The 19755-nt window shown below is 36.8% G+C and overlaps 1 protein-coding gene and 1 non-coding gene across 2 annotated transcripts; one reads left to right on the top strand and one right to left on the bottom strand.

Annotated features, from left to right (window-relative positions):
* Positions 1 to 1598: 1598 nt before the first annotated feature.
* LOC111871267 (MAPK regulated corepressor interacting protein 2-like) lies at positions 1599 to 14517 on the bottom strand. Its single transcript, XM_023864245.2, has 6 exons — positions 14392 to 14517; positions 14196 to 14289; positions 13844 to 13956; positions 11087 to 11140; positions 4816 to 4872; positions 1599 to 3199 (listed from the first exon to the last, which is right to left on the bottom strand). Exons 1-6 carry the CDS (start codon positions 14507 to 14509, stop codon positions 3129 to 3131), a joined length of 507 nt encoding a protein of 168 aa, XP_023720013.1. The 5' UTR covers positions 14510 to 14517; the 3' UTR covers positions 1599 to 3128.
* Positions 14518 to 14775: 258 nt separating this feature from the next.
* Trnag-ccc lies at positions 14776 to 14846 on the top strand. Its single transcript has one exon. It is a non-coding gene; the product is annotated as a tRNA-Gly (tRNA).
* The last annotated feature ends 4909 nt before the right edge of the window (positions 14847 to 19755 follow it).

The raw sequence follows: 19755 nt of genomic DNA, 5'->3' as shown, positions 1-19755 counted from the left end.
AAGATTTGAACTGAGAGTCGAAACAAAGTGTTGGCAAACATTTACTGATGCTACACAATTATGTAACTGTTTATGATAGTAATGTTATAATCACTGATTATGACTGTGTACACTGCTTTCAGTGACAATATTAATTTATATTATACCAAAGATATTAGTGTTTGATCCCTGCTACCCTTACTCCAAGGGATGTCAGAGCTTCCATGCAATGTTCCTTGGGATTAGCTCCAAGCTTTATGGTTGGGCTGTGCTAGCATCAGAAAAAGTGCATTAAAAATGAAATTATGTACACAATGGAGAAGTCAGCCAGTTTAAGACAGAGGAACATCTGTGCAGAAAATAACACACACCATGCATGGCTGATTACCATTGATCACGTCATCTTTTTTTCCTTGTATCCTATGCGATGCTCTTAAACATATAAATCTTGGATATGAGCTGCTGGTTACAGAAATGTAAATTTTATGGCTATTTTTTTTTTCAACATATAGTTTAAGGTCATTTTTTCATTTTGGGGGTAATTTTTTGGTAAATTTTTGGACTTTTAAGGGTATTTCTTGTCATTTTTGGCTATTTTAGTGAAGTTTTCTTCATGTTTTCTGAAATGTGAATAACAGGAAGCAAAGTGTTCTTTCTTTTCTCCTTTAGGTCATTTTTCTGGATTTTTTGGGGTCATTTTTTTTATATTTTCAGGTCATCAAAATTCGGTTCCTGCATATTACATTTTTCGGTCATATTTTAGGTCATTTTTCTGGATTTCTTTGGTCATTTTTTGAATATTTTCAGGTCATCAAAATTCGGGTCCTGCATATTACATTTTTCGGTCATATTTTAGGTCATTTTTCTGGATTTTTTCAGTCATTTTTTTAAATATTTTCAGGTCATCAAACTCCGGGCCCTGCTGATTACAGTATGTCAGAAGATGGTACCAAATGTATAATCCTTTACAACAGTTCCTGCTTCCCATCTTGTTCACAGAGGTTGACCCTCGAAGTCTTTGACAATCTACATTGCTTAGGCAGGTAGATGTGGCAAGGTGCAAAGCTATGAGATGTATCAGAAATCATTACAAAAACATGTCTTACTTGCGTCGATCATTCACTATCTTACGTGCAATACTACGTTCCATGTAACTTATTGCCTTTACAGGTTTAAAAGTTTATTAAGTTTCTGACTCGGGACAAGACACACAATTAAGAACACAACAGGGAGGAGCAAAACACACCAACAACAACAAACACACGCATCAGAGGGACCACATACACATCAGCAACAAGTGAAAGTAGCAATTTCCTTGTTAGACATATATTTACACCTGATGATGGCCATGTTGTAAAGGTGATAAGTTTTGTGGAATGTAGTACTGCACGTAAGATGGTGAATGATTGATGCAAGTGAAAAGTGCAAAAGGATACTACAAATACAATATTATAACTTGTCTTACTGTTCAATGCTGGTACAATAATTTAATTTCCTGTGCACTGTAGTGTTACTGCTGTTGCACCTAAGGATAACAGGAAGTTCTGCTATCTTTCTCACATACATAAAACGAAAATCTGCTGTATTTCCACCAACACAACATTCCTTTTCTTCTGATAAAATACCTCTCACAAAACTGACTGCTTTACATTTACACATTAAATTTATTTAGGACTTTACTAAAACCATCTATTACAAATGTTATTTTACTGAAATTAGTTTATCATCTCCTATACTGCAACAGCAATGGAAAAAACTCCTAATTTTTAATAAAGTTACATTGTTTCATGAATGTGCACACAATTCAACAAATTCTGTATAACTGATGGGTGGGGGTCTTCAATTTATACTTTCATAATTCACGAACTTGGATACATAAAATACTTTTTTAACCTCTGACATTCATAACAGTAACAAACATGGACTTATGTTCTTTAGTGGCTAGGTTGGGCATTTATTCTGAATACATTATGCATTCATACATAATTCTGAATATAATATCTATACAGTCAGTCAGTTAAGAGTCACAGCACCCTTCACTGTAGTGGAAAAGTTACATATGAACTCTTAATTATAATATTACTACATGATTTCTGTAACTAGAGCACCACCCTTCACTGATTTATAAAGGCAGAAAATTTTTATTTTCCAAAATGTTAATTGGAATGACATTTACAGCAGGAAAGTATACTTCTGCAGTTCACATAAAAACACTTCAGCCTGGAGATACTTGGCTAAATCATCAATTCTGGTTATTTAAAAAATGTATAAAATCCACAGAAAAAGATTATAACAATTTCCTCTTCATAGTTTACTTGATTTTCTCAACTATGCCAGCAATCATTTCAAAGCTTTTTGCCTTTTCATTACTACTGCATAAATACAAATTACATATCCCGGTAAGCTATGTGTGCTGATCAAATGAAGAAACGATACTACCACGGGAACACAATTTTCAATGCAATAACACGTTTTATTGAAAATTTTGAAGTGAACAGACTTAGAAGTAGAATACAAATTCTATCCAATTTTGAAAGTCACAATGAAAATTTGTTCCTTCATAACTTTTTCGTTTAACAACAGCCACAGGGCATGACCAATTGCCAAAAGGATTGGCTTCAAAGGCTGTAATCATACAGCTTCAAAGCCATTCTGACAGCTGCTACAGATTACTTTTGTACTACATTTAGAGTGTACACTTTTATAATGTAGTTAACAACTACTTCAAACGAAGGCTTTGTCAGATATTTCTTTGGACAAACTTTTAACTTGTGATGACAATATATTATGAAAGGAGAAGAATGTCCTAGTCTTTGTTTATCTCTGCTTGGGATATTTAACAGATCCATAAAATTAAACTAATTTATTCTGGTTTTCTGTTAAATAAATACAGACTGAATGCTATATCTTGCAGTAGGTATTTCTTGTGGTAAAAATACCTTCAATCCACAGACATGCAGAAATAGTCATCACGAAGAATAGTTGCACAACCTTGCTTTAGTTCTGAATTTTCCATTAATGAGTTCCTGCAAACTTCTTTTTTCCTCAGAGGTGGAGTGAGAGTCCTATAATGAACGATGATTCGGAGATAAGTGATCCTCAAGTCATCATTCACACGATATGAGAACGAGAGAAATGGTTTTAGAATTTTATATAGATTTTGTGATGTTGTTGAACAACCTTTTACCCCACCATGACTCCAAATCAAATGGTTTAAAATCTGAAACAAACAGAAATTAATCTGCTACAGTAAAAGCATAATTTTATGAACATCAAAGTGATAAAGATCTTCATACAGCAAAGAGAATTCTGGGTCCTTGCAAGGTACAATATATTTAAACATTATACTAGATTTACCTGTTAGAAATTCCCTGTTCTGTTTATATTTTAAGAAAGAATAAAAATGAACAATCTACTGACTCACATTTCTCTCCTATGGATTAGAAGATCATCTGTATGTGAATACACTTTTGTGATTTCTCTGGGAAATTTACCAACACAGAAAGCCTACACAAAGAATTATCAGTTTCCACAGATTATAAAGTTGATTCCAAATTGCATATGAGGCTCTCATCAGTCTTGACTGATTTCAATACTTTTGTTGGTAGGACAGTCAACTATACACTTTTGAAACTTTCATGCATTCTCAAGTTCAGATTAACAAAGACATCCTTACATGAGCATGAGAACTGTTCCTTTTTCTCAAACATTTCTCTCTCTCAATGGACCAAGGTTCCAAATTATAAGCTGTCAGCTCTCCAATTAGACCACAAAATACATATGAAACAAAAATTATGAAACTTCATATGACTGAAGATTAATATGTGCTGGAAGATGATGCCATGTAGCCTGGTAGAAGTTTATTAAAGACATTTCAGAGAAACAGGACTGAAGAATAAGATGAGTAAGCATTCAGCAAAAAGCTGCTTGTTGATTAAAAATTATATGAAACTGATATAAAGCAGATGGAATTCTCAATGTTCATACTGACATTCATTTCTACCAACTTAGTAATGCTATCACCAGACTGACATCCTTAATAGAGAACGCGTGAATGCTGTTTTATTACACAAAAATATGTTTCAGGATTACTGGGTTTCTGATTTTGTCCACCTTCCAGTATTCTAATGAATCTGTTGGGTCCATTATATTGAGTTAACTTCAGTCACTGGACCAGTGCCTGAGGTTAGATCTAGCCAAAACCCAGTAATCCAGAGTGTTATATATGCCCTTCACCAGAACCCATTAGAACCTAAAAATATGTTTGTATTATCATGTATTGGTCTAACTTAAACCACAAGGAAATCAGCCATAAGAAAATGCATAAAAACTTGCATTTCCCCCCAATAACATGAATAAGTGCAAGTTTCTCTGATAAAAGATCTGTCACACCAAATGTGACTATTATTTTGGATATTATTTATTCATCACTGAGTTTTTCTAACATTATATTTTAGAAGCTGGAATTGTTTCCATCGGGTCTAAGGGAGGAAAGGTCCCTAGGCCCAAGAGAGAGAGACAATCTCAGTTACTACAGCAAACAGACCTTACACCAGATGACAGAAACAAACAGTTTCCAAAAGTTGTGTTCTAAAAAACCCTAGAAAATCAACAATGTCCAACATAATAGTCATGCTTCTGATGCATCACTGTATTCAATATCGTGTTTTTCTTACCATCAAGTCCAAAATCTAATGAATGGGTAAGATTGCAGTAGAAAGTCCAATTCTGCTTAAACAAAATCATTTAAGAGCCGAAATGGAGTACAAATGTACTTCCTATGTTCTGCATACAAAGTATTAAACATATCTGTAATTTGCGATCAATATATATTACCTTGCAGTATTCCATTTGGTTCACCATCATTGTGGTACACTATGCAGTGTGGTGCATCTGAAATAATACATAACAAATGAACATAAACTTCACCTTCAGGGAGCACAAGATTTTAATTAGCTCAACAGTACAGGATCAACCTTGAGCAGTTCATAGTTATTTAATCTGTCATGAAATTATCTGGTTAAGGGACCTAAAGACTCTTCACTATATTCAGTGATTCACACAACTAACCTAATATTGAAGTATATTTTCTTCTGGGATGTGACACCACGTAATCTGGTATAACTTCACTCACATTTGAGAGGAACAATGGTATACTTCTACCAGACTACAAAGTGCCATATCTCAGAAGACAGCTATCCCTGTAAGAGGCCCATAGGGTTGTAAGACGATGATTTCACATTTCCTCTAGACAGTCAGCTCACATTTGGCGGCAAGGTTGTCAGCCTTACCCACCAGCTGCACTTTGACCCCAGGAAGATTCCTGGTACTCATTTCAGTTAGAGGCTGAGTCGAACCCAGGGCCATAGTGCAGCTGGAAGGATTATGTTACCTAAAAAAATAACACATCATTGGGACTCAAATCCGTGACCTTCCAGCTTGTAGCATAGTGCCTCAACCAACAATGCTACGGCATGCCTCCATAGTCACCTCTGTCAGAACGTAAAATCTCTAGCCTACTATTGTCAAGTAGACAAATTACTGACCTCACTATGGGCTGAATATGGAGTTCAGGAAGGGCAGTGCAGATATATATGCGTAACTTTGGTTAGGAAACTTCTCAGGAAGATATCTGGACCTATTAAAGATTGGATATTAATAAGGGAGAACTCTGTGATTTATGTACCTCACCTAGAACTGCTAATGTAGACAACTATATAGAATTGTTATAGTCTGGACACATAGCCCAGTTCACTCACTCACTCATGAAGCTGCCAATTGTGAAGCTACTCAAGAACTTCCCAGCATTTCATGGAACCCGAAGGTGCATTACTGTGTTCACAATAGCCCTCCACTTGTCCCTATCCTCAGCCAGACCGATCCAGTTCATACCACCCCATCAGATCCATCATAACATTGTTCATCCACCTACGTCTTGCTCTTCCTAGTGGTCTCTTTCCTTCTGGCTTTCCCACCAATATCCTACATGCATTCCTCTTTTCCCCATTTCTGCTTATGTCCTGCCCATCTCATCATCCTTGATTTGATCATTCTAATTATACTTGGAGAAGAGTACAAGTTATGAAGTTCTTCATTATGCAGTTTCCTCCAACCTCCCATCAATTCATTTCTCTTAAGTCCAAGTATTCTCCTCAACACCCTCAGTCTGTGTTCCTCCCTTAATATCAGAGACCAAGTTTCACACCCATACAAAACCACAAGCAAATTATAATTTTGTATATTCTAATTTTTATATTTTTAGACAGCAGACGAGAAGACAAAAGGTTCTGGACTGAATGGTAACAAGCATTACCTGAATTTAATCTCCCCTTAATTCCTTCTTGAATCAGGTTTTGATTTGTCATAGTCCATCCAAGTCCAAGGATTCTTTTGGTCTTTCATAACAAGCTTATTTTTTACAGTGAATTGTTGTTAGCCCCATGCCCAACCCCCAAGCTGGACCATCACTTGTCGGCCATCCACAACTGCTTATTCAACATATTCATGGCTGCCCTCCATATATGGAGGCTGTCTCCTCCATCTGCAACCTGAGGACACACCATGCCATGGTGACAAGAGACCCACCTAACATGGGCACAGCTCAGATACGGGAAGTGATGCATGCAGAATTTTAGTGGGCAAACTTAATGGAAGGAGGCAAAGATGAAGACTAAGAAGATGGAATGATAATATTATGATGGATCCTATGAAAACAGTGGAGGTGAAAAGAACAGCTTAGACCATGTCCCACAATAAGCTATGGTATTAGCAGCGCTGACTTGCTTCAGGTTCTGCCATCAGACATATAATTCCTTAATATCATAATGATAAGAAAACAATGAACAAACACTGCTGAATATCAGACGTGGGGTAGTAAATCTTTCTGCACTATCTCTAGCTTCATCCCTCCAACATGTTACTTGCACCTATGAATAGTGCTTCTGAGGAGTACAAGCGGGGAGGTAGCTATTTGCATCTGCCCATGTGGCCATCCATGCAGTCACAGCCTGGGCACCAAGCCAAGCAATAGTGAACTGCCTTATAATAGAAAAGGAACTGAAGCTCAACTGTTTTCCTGTCATTAACATTACAAATGAAGAAGAAAAATGAGGTGAAATGCAAATGTAAAGCAAACTGATAAAGGTCATGCTCGCCAAGAGACAAAACCTGTCACTTTGTACTACCTGGGTTAAAGATTATTTACATCGTTCTAACTTGCTTACAGTGCAATTTGAAGTCACTGGTCTTGCAGTCCTTCCTACTGAACTACAGGTTAATTAGCATGCATGCAAATTTATTCATGAGGCCAAGGGTTCTCAAACTTCATGTTACCATGACCCCCTTAAATAATATATAAATTTCTGTGGCCCACCATCGTTGCTGGTCAGCAAAAGGTAGTTCTGCGCATTGCTGCAGTCTCTATCATACTGCATGGTGAAAGCAGGAACCCGAATACCTTCCCCACACTCAAAGTAGAAGAGCTGGAATAGCGACTGGCTGAATGAGGGGTCAGAGTTTGAGTCCCAGTGGGGTCAAACATTTTCACTTTTCCATGCCATCCAAATTGGGCTCTGGGGCCCACCCAGCCTCCTATCCAATGGGTACCAGGAGCTCTTTCCCTGGGGGTAAAGCAGCCAGGATGTGAAGCTGATCACTAACCTCCAACCAGTGCCAAAATCAAGAAAAGTGGATCAATATATTCACTTCCCCATATGTCCTTACTTAATTAGTTAAGCACAGTGATAGCTTTAACTTTAACAATTTTACACTCACAGCAGGCCATAAAATGTTCCTGTATAGTCGTGAAAAATGCAATTCTGATTTGAACCAGTTGCCTGCTGAATACAAATAAAAAGTATCACCGCTTAAGGCAAAAGTATGCCCAGTTCCATGATATGTACAAACCACATACATGACTGAATGCAGCATGCGAAAAGAGGTTATTCCTAATAAAGAAAACTGTGTACATGTAAGAAAACATAGAAATCAAGGACATAATAATCAGGGTATCCATAGTGTAAACTTAATGTTTTTAAAAAAAATATTGTCTTTTGGAATGTGACACTGTGTAGTCTGGTATGTTTACCTACATTTCAGAGGACCATACTACCTGGATCTTCAGGTTCAAAGTTTAAGCTAACCCAATGAGGAAGCAACAAGATACCTGCTTTGCCTGCTCTGACCCTAAAGATGGCAGTACATTTTTACCAGCGTACATGACATCACATCCCAAAAGACGGTACTAAACTAATCTAAAGTCTTGGATCACACCACGAATAATAATTTCTTGTAAACATAAAAGAGATTTATAGACACAATTACAGAATAATAATAATAATCCCATCGCTACTGCCCATTACAAAAAGTATTCTAAATTACTGAAGATGGTTATAAAAGGAGCAAAACAAATGGAATATGACAAATTAATTCTAAATTCCCATAATAAAATCAAAACTACATGGAATATTATTAACACTGAATCTTGAAGAAATAAAAATAGAAATGATATACNTTTTGTGCCGAAACATTTAGTGCGAGTGAGAAGAGGGGATAGATGAATGTATGCACTAGAAGACGGATAAAATAAATCATGGACTTAAATCAGTGCAACAGGACGCTAAAATATAACATTAGATATACAAGCTTTAAACATAGAAGGTAAGAAAATCATTGATCAACAATCTATTTCTGAAACTTTTAATGAGTATTTCGTCACTATCACTGGAAAAATTAGAAGACAAATTAGAAATACTCATAGGCACATTAATAATAATGATGTGGACAATCATATTCATTTCATCAATCAAGCGTTTGACAACCCTTTCCCTAATATTGAATGTAAATATACTACAATAAAAGAAATTGAACAAATTGTAAAATCTTTTAAAACAAAAAACTCGTAGGGTTATGATGAAATATCTACAAAAATTTTGAAACTAAGTACCCCTTTCATATGTTCTCCACTAAATTATATATATGAAATAAAATGCTATTTCAGGGTGTGTTCCCGGATAGATTAAAATATGAAATCATAAAACCACTACATAAGAATGGTGACAGATGTGATATGTCTTAATTATAGACCTGTATCACTCTTTAACATCATTCTCTAAGATATCTGAAATAGCTATGCAGACAAGGATTCTAATATATCTTACTAAATATAACATACTAAGTAAGGAACAATATGGCTTCATAACAAGATTGAAGAGAGATGACACAATCTATAAAGTAACAACTGAGATTTTAAATTCTATGAACAGCAAATTATTAGTGGGAGGGATCTTCTGTGACTTGGAGAAAGCATTTGATTGTGTTGATCATGGATTTTATTATCTAAATTGAAATTTTATGGAATTAATGGCAGGCATCTTGCATTGTATCAATATTACCTGGATAATAGATATCTAAGAACTTTGATTAATAATAACAGTGACAATAAAGTTTCAAGTTGGAACAAAATTAATCATAGAGTCCCACAGGAGAGTGTTCTGGGACCTCTACTCTTTCTTATTTATATGAACGACTTACCTAAACTAATAAACAAAACTTCTGTACCTGTACTTTTTGCGGATGATGCTAGTATTTTATTTGCTCAGCCTAATCTAACAGATTTAAATAACAACATTCATAGCATTTTTGAAGCTTTAACAAGACACATTATATTCACTTTTAATGAAGAAAAATATATCTGCCAATTTAAATATGTTATAATAATAATTTTGTAACCAGTACTTCCTGTACAAAATTCCTAGGGATGATAATGAATGAAACTTTGTCTTGGGATAATCATACTGAAGCACTTGCAAAAAAATTGAGCAAGGCTTGTTATATAATTAGAAGCACCAAAACATACATGTCTACCTCATCATTAAAAATAATTTATTATGCTTTCTTTCACTCGGTGATGAGCTACGGAAACATATTTTGGGGTAATTCCCCATATAGCGCCACAATTTTTCATTTACAGAAAAAAGCTATTAGAATTATGGAAGGATGTGGGAATAGGGTTTTGTGTAGAGACTTATTTCAGAATCTACATATTTTGCCTTTGACATCTCAATATTTTTTGTCCTTATTGATGTTTGTAGTTCAAAATAAAGACCTTTTTATAACAAGCACTAAAAGTCACAACCTAGAAACTAGAAAAAGTAATAATTCATATATTCCACAGGCAAACTTATCCATTTATCAAAAAGGAGATCATTATTTGGGGATAAATATCTTTAAACAATTTTTTCCCTGTGGCGCTACAGCCCCAATTTGGGCCTAGGTCTACCTCCATGAAACTCTCCATTTCACTTCAGTTTACTAGATCTTAAACATTCGGTAGGACTCCTTGGGCGGGTGATCAGCTCGTCGCAAGGCCTCTACCTGTCCATAAACACAGAAAAACGCACATGACACTAAACATCCATGCCCTGAGTAGGATTCGAACCCACAATCCCGGTTTCCGAGCGAGCGAAGACAGTGCATGCCTTAGACCGCTCGGCTACCGTGACTGGCATCTTTAACCAATTACCCTTTCATATTAAGAATGTAAATGGTAACATAGTTAAATTCAAAACCACTTTAAAAAAATTTTTATACACGAATTCATTCTACTCATTAGAAGAGTACTTTGATCAATAATGAGGGGAGTTATAATAAACATATCTGAATGTAAATTTTATGGCTCACTTGTGTATTATATTTGTAATTTATGATTTTTTGTTCATTGTAAATTCATTTTATAATGCCTGTTTTGTTATAATTATGAGTTCTACCTGTGCATTGCCAATTAATCTTATTTTCAGAAATCTGAAGGATTTTTTACTATTTATTATTTGTTTATTGTGGATTTCTTATTTAATATGACAGTTCTTAAATGACATGTTTCTGACTTTTTATTTATGCAATCTAAGGTATTAACTATTTATATTTTATATTGTTGTAATGTTCCATGTAAACAACTTTTGAAATTGGTTTGTATGTACTAAGTGAGGACAAGTTTTGTATCCATCTTACCTGTGTCTGGAATACTGAATAAATACTAATACTAATACTAATACTAATACTTTTCATAGTCAGTGCTGTGGAAACCTAAGTTTCACATGATTATACTTACTTTGACTGTTCTCTGATGGCTCTTGTTCGAATTCCTTACAAACTTCATCCCAAGCTAGAAAAAAGTGAACTCATCAATAAAATAGGCAAAGGTAGATGCTTCCTTCAACTGTGGACAAACACAGAATTACATTAATACACAGTATATCCGTCAATCACAACTTTCACCACTTGACAAATATTTTAATTATATTTATATATATAAAACACTGAGTACTTGTGTGTGTGTGTGTATATATACATATGTATTGTTTGTACTTACATGACAGGACCAACAGCAATGTATCCAATGAGCAAGCAGTTTAGTAACGATAAATGAAACAATTTTTTATTTTGGAACACCTGATGATGGTCAAAAGACTGAAGCATGTGGCATGATAACATTTCAATAAACATAAACAGTGAAAACAAAGTTGCGATTGATGGACATTCTATTTATTATATATTAGTAATACACACAACAGGATGCCTAACTTATGAATAAAAATACAATAACATTAAATTACAAACAGTTTGTCTTAAAAAGCAAGGGCAGGAATACTAACAAATTAATCATTGTATCTAAGATAGTGTAATCAGTATAGAGACTGCCCCTGGGCTGGACGACTAAGGGGTTGGAGTTTGAGTCCCGATAGGGTCAAGAATTTTCTCCTTCCCATGTCATCCAGACTGGCTCTAGGGTCCATCCAACCTCCTATCCAATGGGTACCACGGACTATTTCCTGGGAGGTAAAGCGGGTGGGTAGTGAAGCTGACCACTCACTTCCAGCTAATGCTGAGGTCAAGAAAATGTGGATCTATACAGCCACTCCCCCATACATCTTCTTGGCATGGGGCTTAATTAGTTAAGCACGGGGACAAATTCACCTTTATTTGACAAGTAGACTATGGTTTCATACTTTCAATTAAATGTATAATAACACAGGTCCAGTTTCCAGATGGCAGCTAAATAAACAAGAAATAGGCTGTAGCTAACTAAATGATAAGCTACAATGCATATAGTAACATGATGTTTGGGCATGCATAACATCAGCTCCTGAGAGGTAAAGGTAAGGTAAAGCTATCCCTGTAACAGGCCGTAAAGGCACATAGGATTGTGAGATGGTGAGGATCCCACATTATCTAGACAATCGGCTCACAGAGGGCAGTAAGTTTGTCAGCCTTACTCGCTGGACGCCCTTTACCCCCCAGGAAGATCTTTGTGAAAGTCAGGCTCAAAGGGCACTGGTGAATATTGCTAAATCTATTGATAGAGTGTGGTGATGCAGCATGTTATGTAAACAGAGCCAGTCAATCTAATCTACAACCTCACTTCCGGTCTCTAGTCTTAATCGCATGCATCAATGTTCCATCTCAATGTGTCACTGCTTTTTAGTTTGTATACTCTGAATTTACAGTGAAGATAATGAGAAAATGTGGGATCCGATGAATCAAGACTGGGTGAATAACAACTACTCAAAGAACAAACTGAGGCAAGCACAAAAATAAAATAGAACTGATAAAAGTAAAAAGTAAAGGTAAAGCTATCCCTGTAAAAAACTGTGGAGGACCATAGCACTGTGAGATGTTGAGGCTCCCACATTTTCTAGACAATTGGCTCAGAGATGGCAGTGACATTGTCAGCCTTATGCACTGGCCACCCTTTCCCCCAGGAAGATTCCTGGTACTCATTTCTGTTAAGAGGCTGAGTCGACTCAAGGGCCATAGTGCGGCTGGAAGGATTAGGTAAATTGAAAAAATCCACCTCATCAGGATTCAATCCCACAACTTTCCGGCTTGTAGCACAGTGCCTCAACCAACTATGCTACCGTGTACCCACAAAGAGAACTGATAGAGACAAATGAAATATAACATAAAACATACTAAAATGACAATTACTTATTAGAAGTATCCTATATATAACTTGTTCAAAGGTTTCATTATTGCAAAAAGTAGAGTACGATCTTCGGTGAGTGTCCTTCAATTAGGGATTACATTTCTAATGCTTCAACCAACTTCTACCAATGCTAAATTATTTCCATTTACGGTTCACTTTTCGACACAGAAGGCTTCCAGGAACCAACCTGGGCTTACCACTTCACTGCAACACTTTGTGCTTTCTGACACAGTAAAACCCCCTCCTAACAGCATGTCAAACATTCATCACTTCCTGGCATATTTCCATTTCATGCAAGTAGTTACTTCTAAACAAAATGCATAATATGAATGTGTAATAGTGATGTCACATCCATCTATACAAGTGTTTCATGCCTCAAACTAGTGAATGGATTCTGATGATATTAATAATTACACTTTTTAACAGCATGGAATCTTTTCATTAGCCCATCTTTTGTATTTCATAGTCTGCCACTGAGTAATTTGTAACAGAGTACTGGTTATGCAGAAAACAGCTACTGCACTACAACTGGTAAATTGTAAATAGTGAGGCACAGGTTCTCTGCAAAAGTTTCAAACTGTGTGAAGGTCACTGTATCATTTACATTACATTCAATCTTTTGAAACTCTGGTCAAAATGCAGTGTCATTCAGAATCCCAATCATGCTACATTCAACATGTTTTGATCCCATGGCACTCCTTGTTGAATATGTTAGAGGACACAAAACCATATGCCGCACTTTCTCCCACGATACTTGCTTACCAATATTCACCAGGAGAAACCTGAGTATTTCACACAGAAACGTTCGGAGGGGGCTAGAAATTGGTAAAATATTCATTCATATTTCTGAGTTTACATGTAACATGAACATATTTAACTCACATTCATAAATGAAGTTGATAAGTTCCGCGTGCTGGGGGGTGATTACCTTCTGCTGGGCTCTCAGACTACTCGATTTCTTACCATTTACAATATGAAATACTGGCTTTGGCACACTATAGGAAAGAAGAAAATATTATTTGATAAAAGTATCTTTGATTTTCTTTCTTGAAACCGCATGACTTCGCAATTTTGTACCAGGACCAAGGTTTATAATCAATTCTATGGTCCTTACATAACATTCTTAATTACACTAACTGCATTGTTAAATCAGTGGTTAACACAACACTGTACCACACATGCTTACATGCACATATTGCAAGTTAAAAGGTCCGTTACTTATATATCCACTTACTTCGTAACCTGTCCCGGTTCTGGTTCAAGAGTTTTTTTTGTAAGTTGATCACGGAAAGTTTCCAACCTTTCTAGATTCTGCGTGTGTGCGATCCCTGAACATTTTATTGAAATGTCATTACAACCAGAAAATAATTACTCGTACAAGAAATATAAACTTACTTCAAAAGATTTACACAAAAACGTTCTTAACGTACCTCTTCTCGTTTTAGCAACGATTTTACTCGGTCCTTTCGACACAGTATACATTTTTCTGCGGGGTCTCGCCACAAACTGCGTGCGGTTATATACTCCATTCGGTTCAATTCGGTCCATCCCGTCCGATCCCGTCATTTACACTGCATTGTGGGTGGAGCTATATACACACACACAGTGGCTACCGGCTAGTCTTGGTTCAGTTGGAATATAAAATAAAAAAGCCTGAATATTGTATTCAAAAAGGCTTACGAGATATATATGATTGTTAATATGGAATAATAACACAATCATATAAACTATCTACATAACAAATCACCCACGATAACGTTAGAGCAATTAAATAAGAGTTAATCAGAAATATTAATGAACCACATAATTTCGTGGCACTGCTGGTGTAGTGGTATCATGCAAGATTCCCATTCTTGCGACCCGGGTTCGATTCCCGGGCAGTGCACTTTTTATTTTTTTACAAGCAAGTGTTACACATTTTAATGTCCCTAGTGGCGTAATGTTTGCACTAATAACCAGTTCTGAATACTGCACATTAATATAATAAATTATGTAATATTGCAATCTTTTTTATGTAACACCAAATACTTTTACAGATAGGTACCAAGGGATGAAATTACTGCCTCCATCACCAGGGTATATTCGAACTGAAGACTGAGACACAATGTTCTTCCAAAATGTTATTATCTAAATATATCGTGCAACAAACCCGCTAGAGCATAAGCGTAACAATTACTGCTATGAGATTCGAAAATTAGAATTACCTCCCTAAATCTTGTCTCTTTAAAAGTTATACAGTTCATCAAGATATTCTCTTCCTTATGGAAACAAATGTTCAATATGAGAAGTGAGAAGGAGAGTCAGTATTCAAAACAGAAACATTTCTTTTGTATTGTCATCCTTTACTCCCTTTCTTCCTTTCCTTTTATTAAAACAGTCAATGTACACATTAATTCTTCGTGTATCACAGTTCTGCTAGCACCTGCATATACGAAAACTACACATTTCTATGGAACTGGCTTGAGAATGACACATCATATTCACACAGTCAGTCGTAAACTAACAAATATGTACATTAAAAAACAAAATTATTTTGTTCCTTCATTACAAGCATGGTATTATCTGTATTAAATGATCAAGACCAAAGGCTATGGAGATTTCAAACAAACACAATTAGAAAGTATGCATATTACAAATGGGTAGAGCTTCACATTTTTGTTAAACTAAAGGACAAAGAGAATTGCTACATTTTGATGCTCCTATTCAAAGCCACATGCAGAGAATATCTACAGATACAATTCCTTTTTCTATCCTTCCCCTCATAATATTAGGAGATTATAAAACAATAATTTTCTTACTAGCTAAAACACGAACAACTAAACAAATTAGGTCAAACGTGTTTATAATTAATTTTAAATTTAGTTTTTGTTACTTTTTAATTTCATTTTGAAAATAAATCATAACATTGATTCTATTCATTGATTCTGATTCTATAATTCAGCATCCCGTTGCAATTGTTCACATTAGCGTCCATTTGTCTATATCCGTCTAAAATGCAACACTTGTTTTACACTTCAATATATTCTTTAACACTTAACACTACATGTTTTGGTCTCAAAGGGCCATCTTCAGGTGTTTTATTACAGATGCTCAATCAAGACCTTGTTAAAACTGCTACACTGTTTCGCTGTTCCAATTCATTTTAAAAACTACACGTTGCAGTCCTCCTTTAATTAAACGAGATAAAATTCTTTTGTAATTTGTTATTTCACTTCACTCAAGGTGTCGTTACTTCCGTAAAATATATTAAAATGTTTTCCCCGGCAGCTTGTTCGTCAAGTTAGTTATCTGTAATTTATAAATTCCTATATTACTGTTGTTTTCTATTTGTCATTATCATTAGTATTATTATTATGTTGTGTTTGTTACTTTTTGTACTCACTTGCACCTGGTTTTCGTTTCCCCTTCAACGTGTGGTGTTGTCTTTACTAGTTCCGATGCGGTGTAATTGTTCCTGTATTTATATGTACTGGTTGTGAGGAGTGGGGAGAGATGGGGGGGTATAATGTTTTGTTCATTTGATATAGAGAATATGTATGCAAACATATCGAAAATGGGTATTAAATACATAATAAATAAAACACTAGAAGATCTAGGAACTGAAACGAATATACAAAAAGAAATCATGATAATGTTAAGTACAGTAATTGAACAAAATTATTTCCAATTAGACCAAGAATATTGCAAACAGAGAGACTAGCAATGGGAGCACCAACATTACCAATATTGGCAGAAACATACATACAACATATGGAGCACACACAAATATATTCCATCCTAATAAAGCACCAAATAATTGCATATTTTAGATACATTGATGACATATTGATAACATATGATCAAAATAAAACAAATATTGATCACACACTTAATGAGTTCAACAAAGCACAACCAACTATAAATTTTACCATGGAGAAAGGGTATCAGTCTATCAGTTTCCTAGATCTAGTAATACATAGAAATGACAAAAACCTTGAATTTGCAATATATCGAAAACCCATGCAAACTGACATTATAATACCAAACAGTTCATGCCACCGACATGAACACAAAAGATGAGGCATAAATTATTTAATAAATCGATTATATACATACCCAATAACGAAAAAAGCAAAAGACATAAAAATGAACACAGTTCAAAATATTGACAGGTATTGGGAGTATAACGCGACATATAACTTCACGCCGTATTTGATATAGCGAATTTTATTTCACATTCGCACTTACAATCACCCAAATTACAGATTCACAATTACTGCTATCTGCAGTATCACAAATACTACACTCCAAATGCCAGAATGCAACTGACTGGTTGCTGGCTAACTCGGAACTCTCTCAGAACTAACTCGTAGGTAGCTGCCTTGAGAACTGTTGATAACACACTCGCTCGACTACTACTTAACTCGGCGGCTGTCACATTACAACTAACTCGTAGCTGCTGTGCAGTTCCCTTATATAGCCGCAGTGCTTGCCTGTTGCGTGCCACGTCACAGTAGGAAGCGGTGCCGCGTCACCGTGTTTGCGTATAACCTAGCAACGCTGTTACCTCACGCCGTCTTACGTCACCGCGCATTGCGCGTTACGTTACCGTTCCGGGGGGAGGAAGGGGAGCGCTGACTCATCCGCCACGTCACTGTGGCCTGAGTTGCCACGTTGCTGCTGGGTAGGGAGGGGTTCTCCGTTGCGCAACATGTCACAATATTGTACCCTCAGGACCAAATCACTCAATCGCTGTGTCTTATGTCTTGGTTGAATTTTGACTGAAGTAGATGTACATCTGTGTAGGTTACTAGTGAATTAGGCATTGGTCATTATTATGATCTGTTGACAAGTAAGAGAAAGGTTAGGTACTTCTGACGAAGTTTGCATTTATAGACAGCCAACAGCTTTTCTTGTAGACAGCAGTAACGCTTATTTAATGTTTTTTTTAAGTAAAAGTTAGTATCTTGGTGTAAATGTAGCTGTTGTTACAGAAGAAATCAAAGCAAATCCAGGCATATTACATTCACCGTACGCAACCAGATCTGTCCGACAGTGCAAATGGGCAATTTTGGTCTTGCCAAGAAAACTGAAGTGAAATACCTGGGTAAGCATCTCGATAGAAGACTGACATGAGCAAAGCACACCAAATCCAAAAGAAAACAGCTCAAACTAAAAGCGAAACAAATGCACTGGCTACTCAGAAGAAGATCAACACTATCAATAGAAAGCAAACTCCTCCTGTACAAATCAGTACTTAAACTCGTATGGACCTATGGAACTCAGCTGTGGGGTGCATCTTCCAATTCCAACATCGAAATTCTCCAGTGCTTTCAATCCAAGACTCTCCGATTCATTCTGAACACACCTTCGAGCATAAACAGCCACAGGATCCATGAAGATCTACAAATGAACACTTACAATAGGCCTGTTACGTAGCCACGGTGTTACCTCACGCCGTCTTACGTCACCGCGCGTTGCACGTTACGTTACCTTGCGGCGGGGGGAGGGGAGCGCTGACTCATCAGCCACGTCACTGTGGCCTGAGTTGCCACGTTGCTGCTGGGTAGGGAGGGGTTCTCCTTTGCGCAACATCTCACAATATTGTACCCTCAGGACCAAATCACTCAATCGCTGTCTCTTATGTTTTGGTTGAATTTTGACTGAACTAGATGTACATCTGTGTCTCCAGCGCTTTCAATCCAAGACTCTCCGATTCATTCTGAACGCACCTTGGTGCATAAACAACCACACGATCCATGAAGATCTACAAATGAACACAGTGTTCTGTGAAATAAAGAAAGTGGAATACCAAATACTTAAGAAAATTAGAACACCACACTAATGCACTAGCAGTGAAACTACTAGACAGTAACGAAGCTACGCATAGACTGAAAAGATACGCCGCCCTAACTCTACCAGACAGACCTGAGTAAAACCCCAATACAAGAATTAAAATGATACCTAAGGGAACAGAAAGAGAAACGGGTATGAGTTACGCTACTGGGAGGGCCGTGCCAGAGCTCAAACGGTTAGTCGCTGGCTTCCCACCGCGGCGGTCCGGGTTCGATCCCGGGTCTGGTCATGTGGGATTTGTGGTGGACAAAGTGGCGCTGGGGCGGGTTTTCTCCGAGTACTTCGGTTTCCCCTGCAAATTCTCATTCCACCAACTTCTCCATCATTATAATCACCCGGGGTAGGCTACAGTAGGCCAATCAATGGCCGCTGTGCCGAGTGGACCCAGTTGAACTCCACCCCCCACTAAACAAATTTAATTTTAATTTAGTACGCCACTGGGCTTAATTCATTCATTGAGCATATATTTTTTGCAGATTCTGTATAANTTTTTTAGATTGTCATTTATAGTATTATATTAACACTTGTGTGGTAGTAGTGATGGTAGGAGTAGCAGTAGTAGTAAATCAATGGCGCTAAGCATCATTTCTTATTAGATTTGTCGTTTAAGCCTCTGTGACGGTTCCTAAACTCTGCCTGGATAGCGCAGTCTGGGTAGCAATTGGCTACAGGCTCGAAACCCGAGGGGTCGTAGTTCGAGTAGGGGCAAGATTTTCTCCTCTCCACGTCGTCTGGACCGGACTTGGGACCCACTCATGCTCCTGTCCAGTGGGTACCGGGGGGCTTTCCCTGGGGGTAAAGCTACCGGGTCGTGAAGCTGACCACTTACCCCAAACTAGTGCCGAGGTCAAGTACACGTGGATCTATACATCTAATCCCCCATACGTCTTCATGGCGTAGTGCTTGATTAGTTAGGCACAGGGACAGCTTTATCCTACCTTTTAAAATGGGCTTGCTTA

This window comes from Cryptotermes secundus, unplaced genomic scaffold, assembly GCF_002891405.2.
Source record: "Cryptotermes secundus unplaced genomic scaffold, Csec_1.0 scaffold781, whole genome shotgun sequence".
Lineage (NCBI taxonomy): Eukaryota > Metazoa > Arthropoda > Insecta > Blattodea > Kalotermitidae > Cryptotermes > Cryptotermes secundus.
Note: the sequence above shows the minus strand (reverse complement) of the source record. Positions and strands in the feature narration are given on the sequence as shown.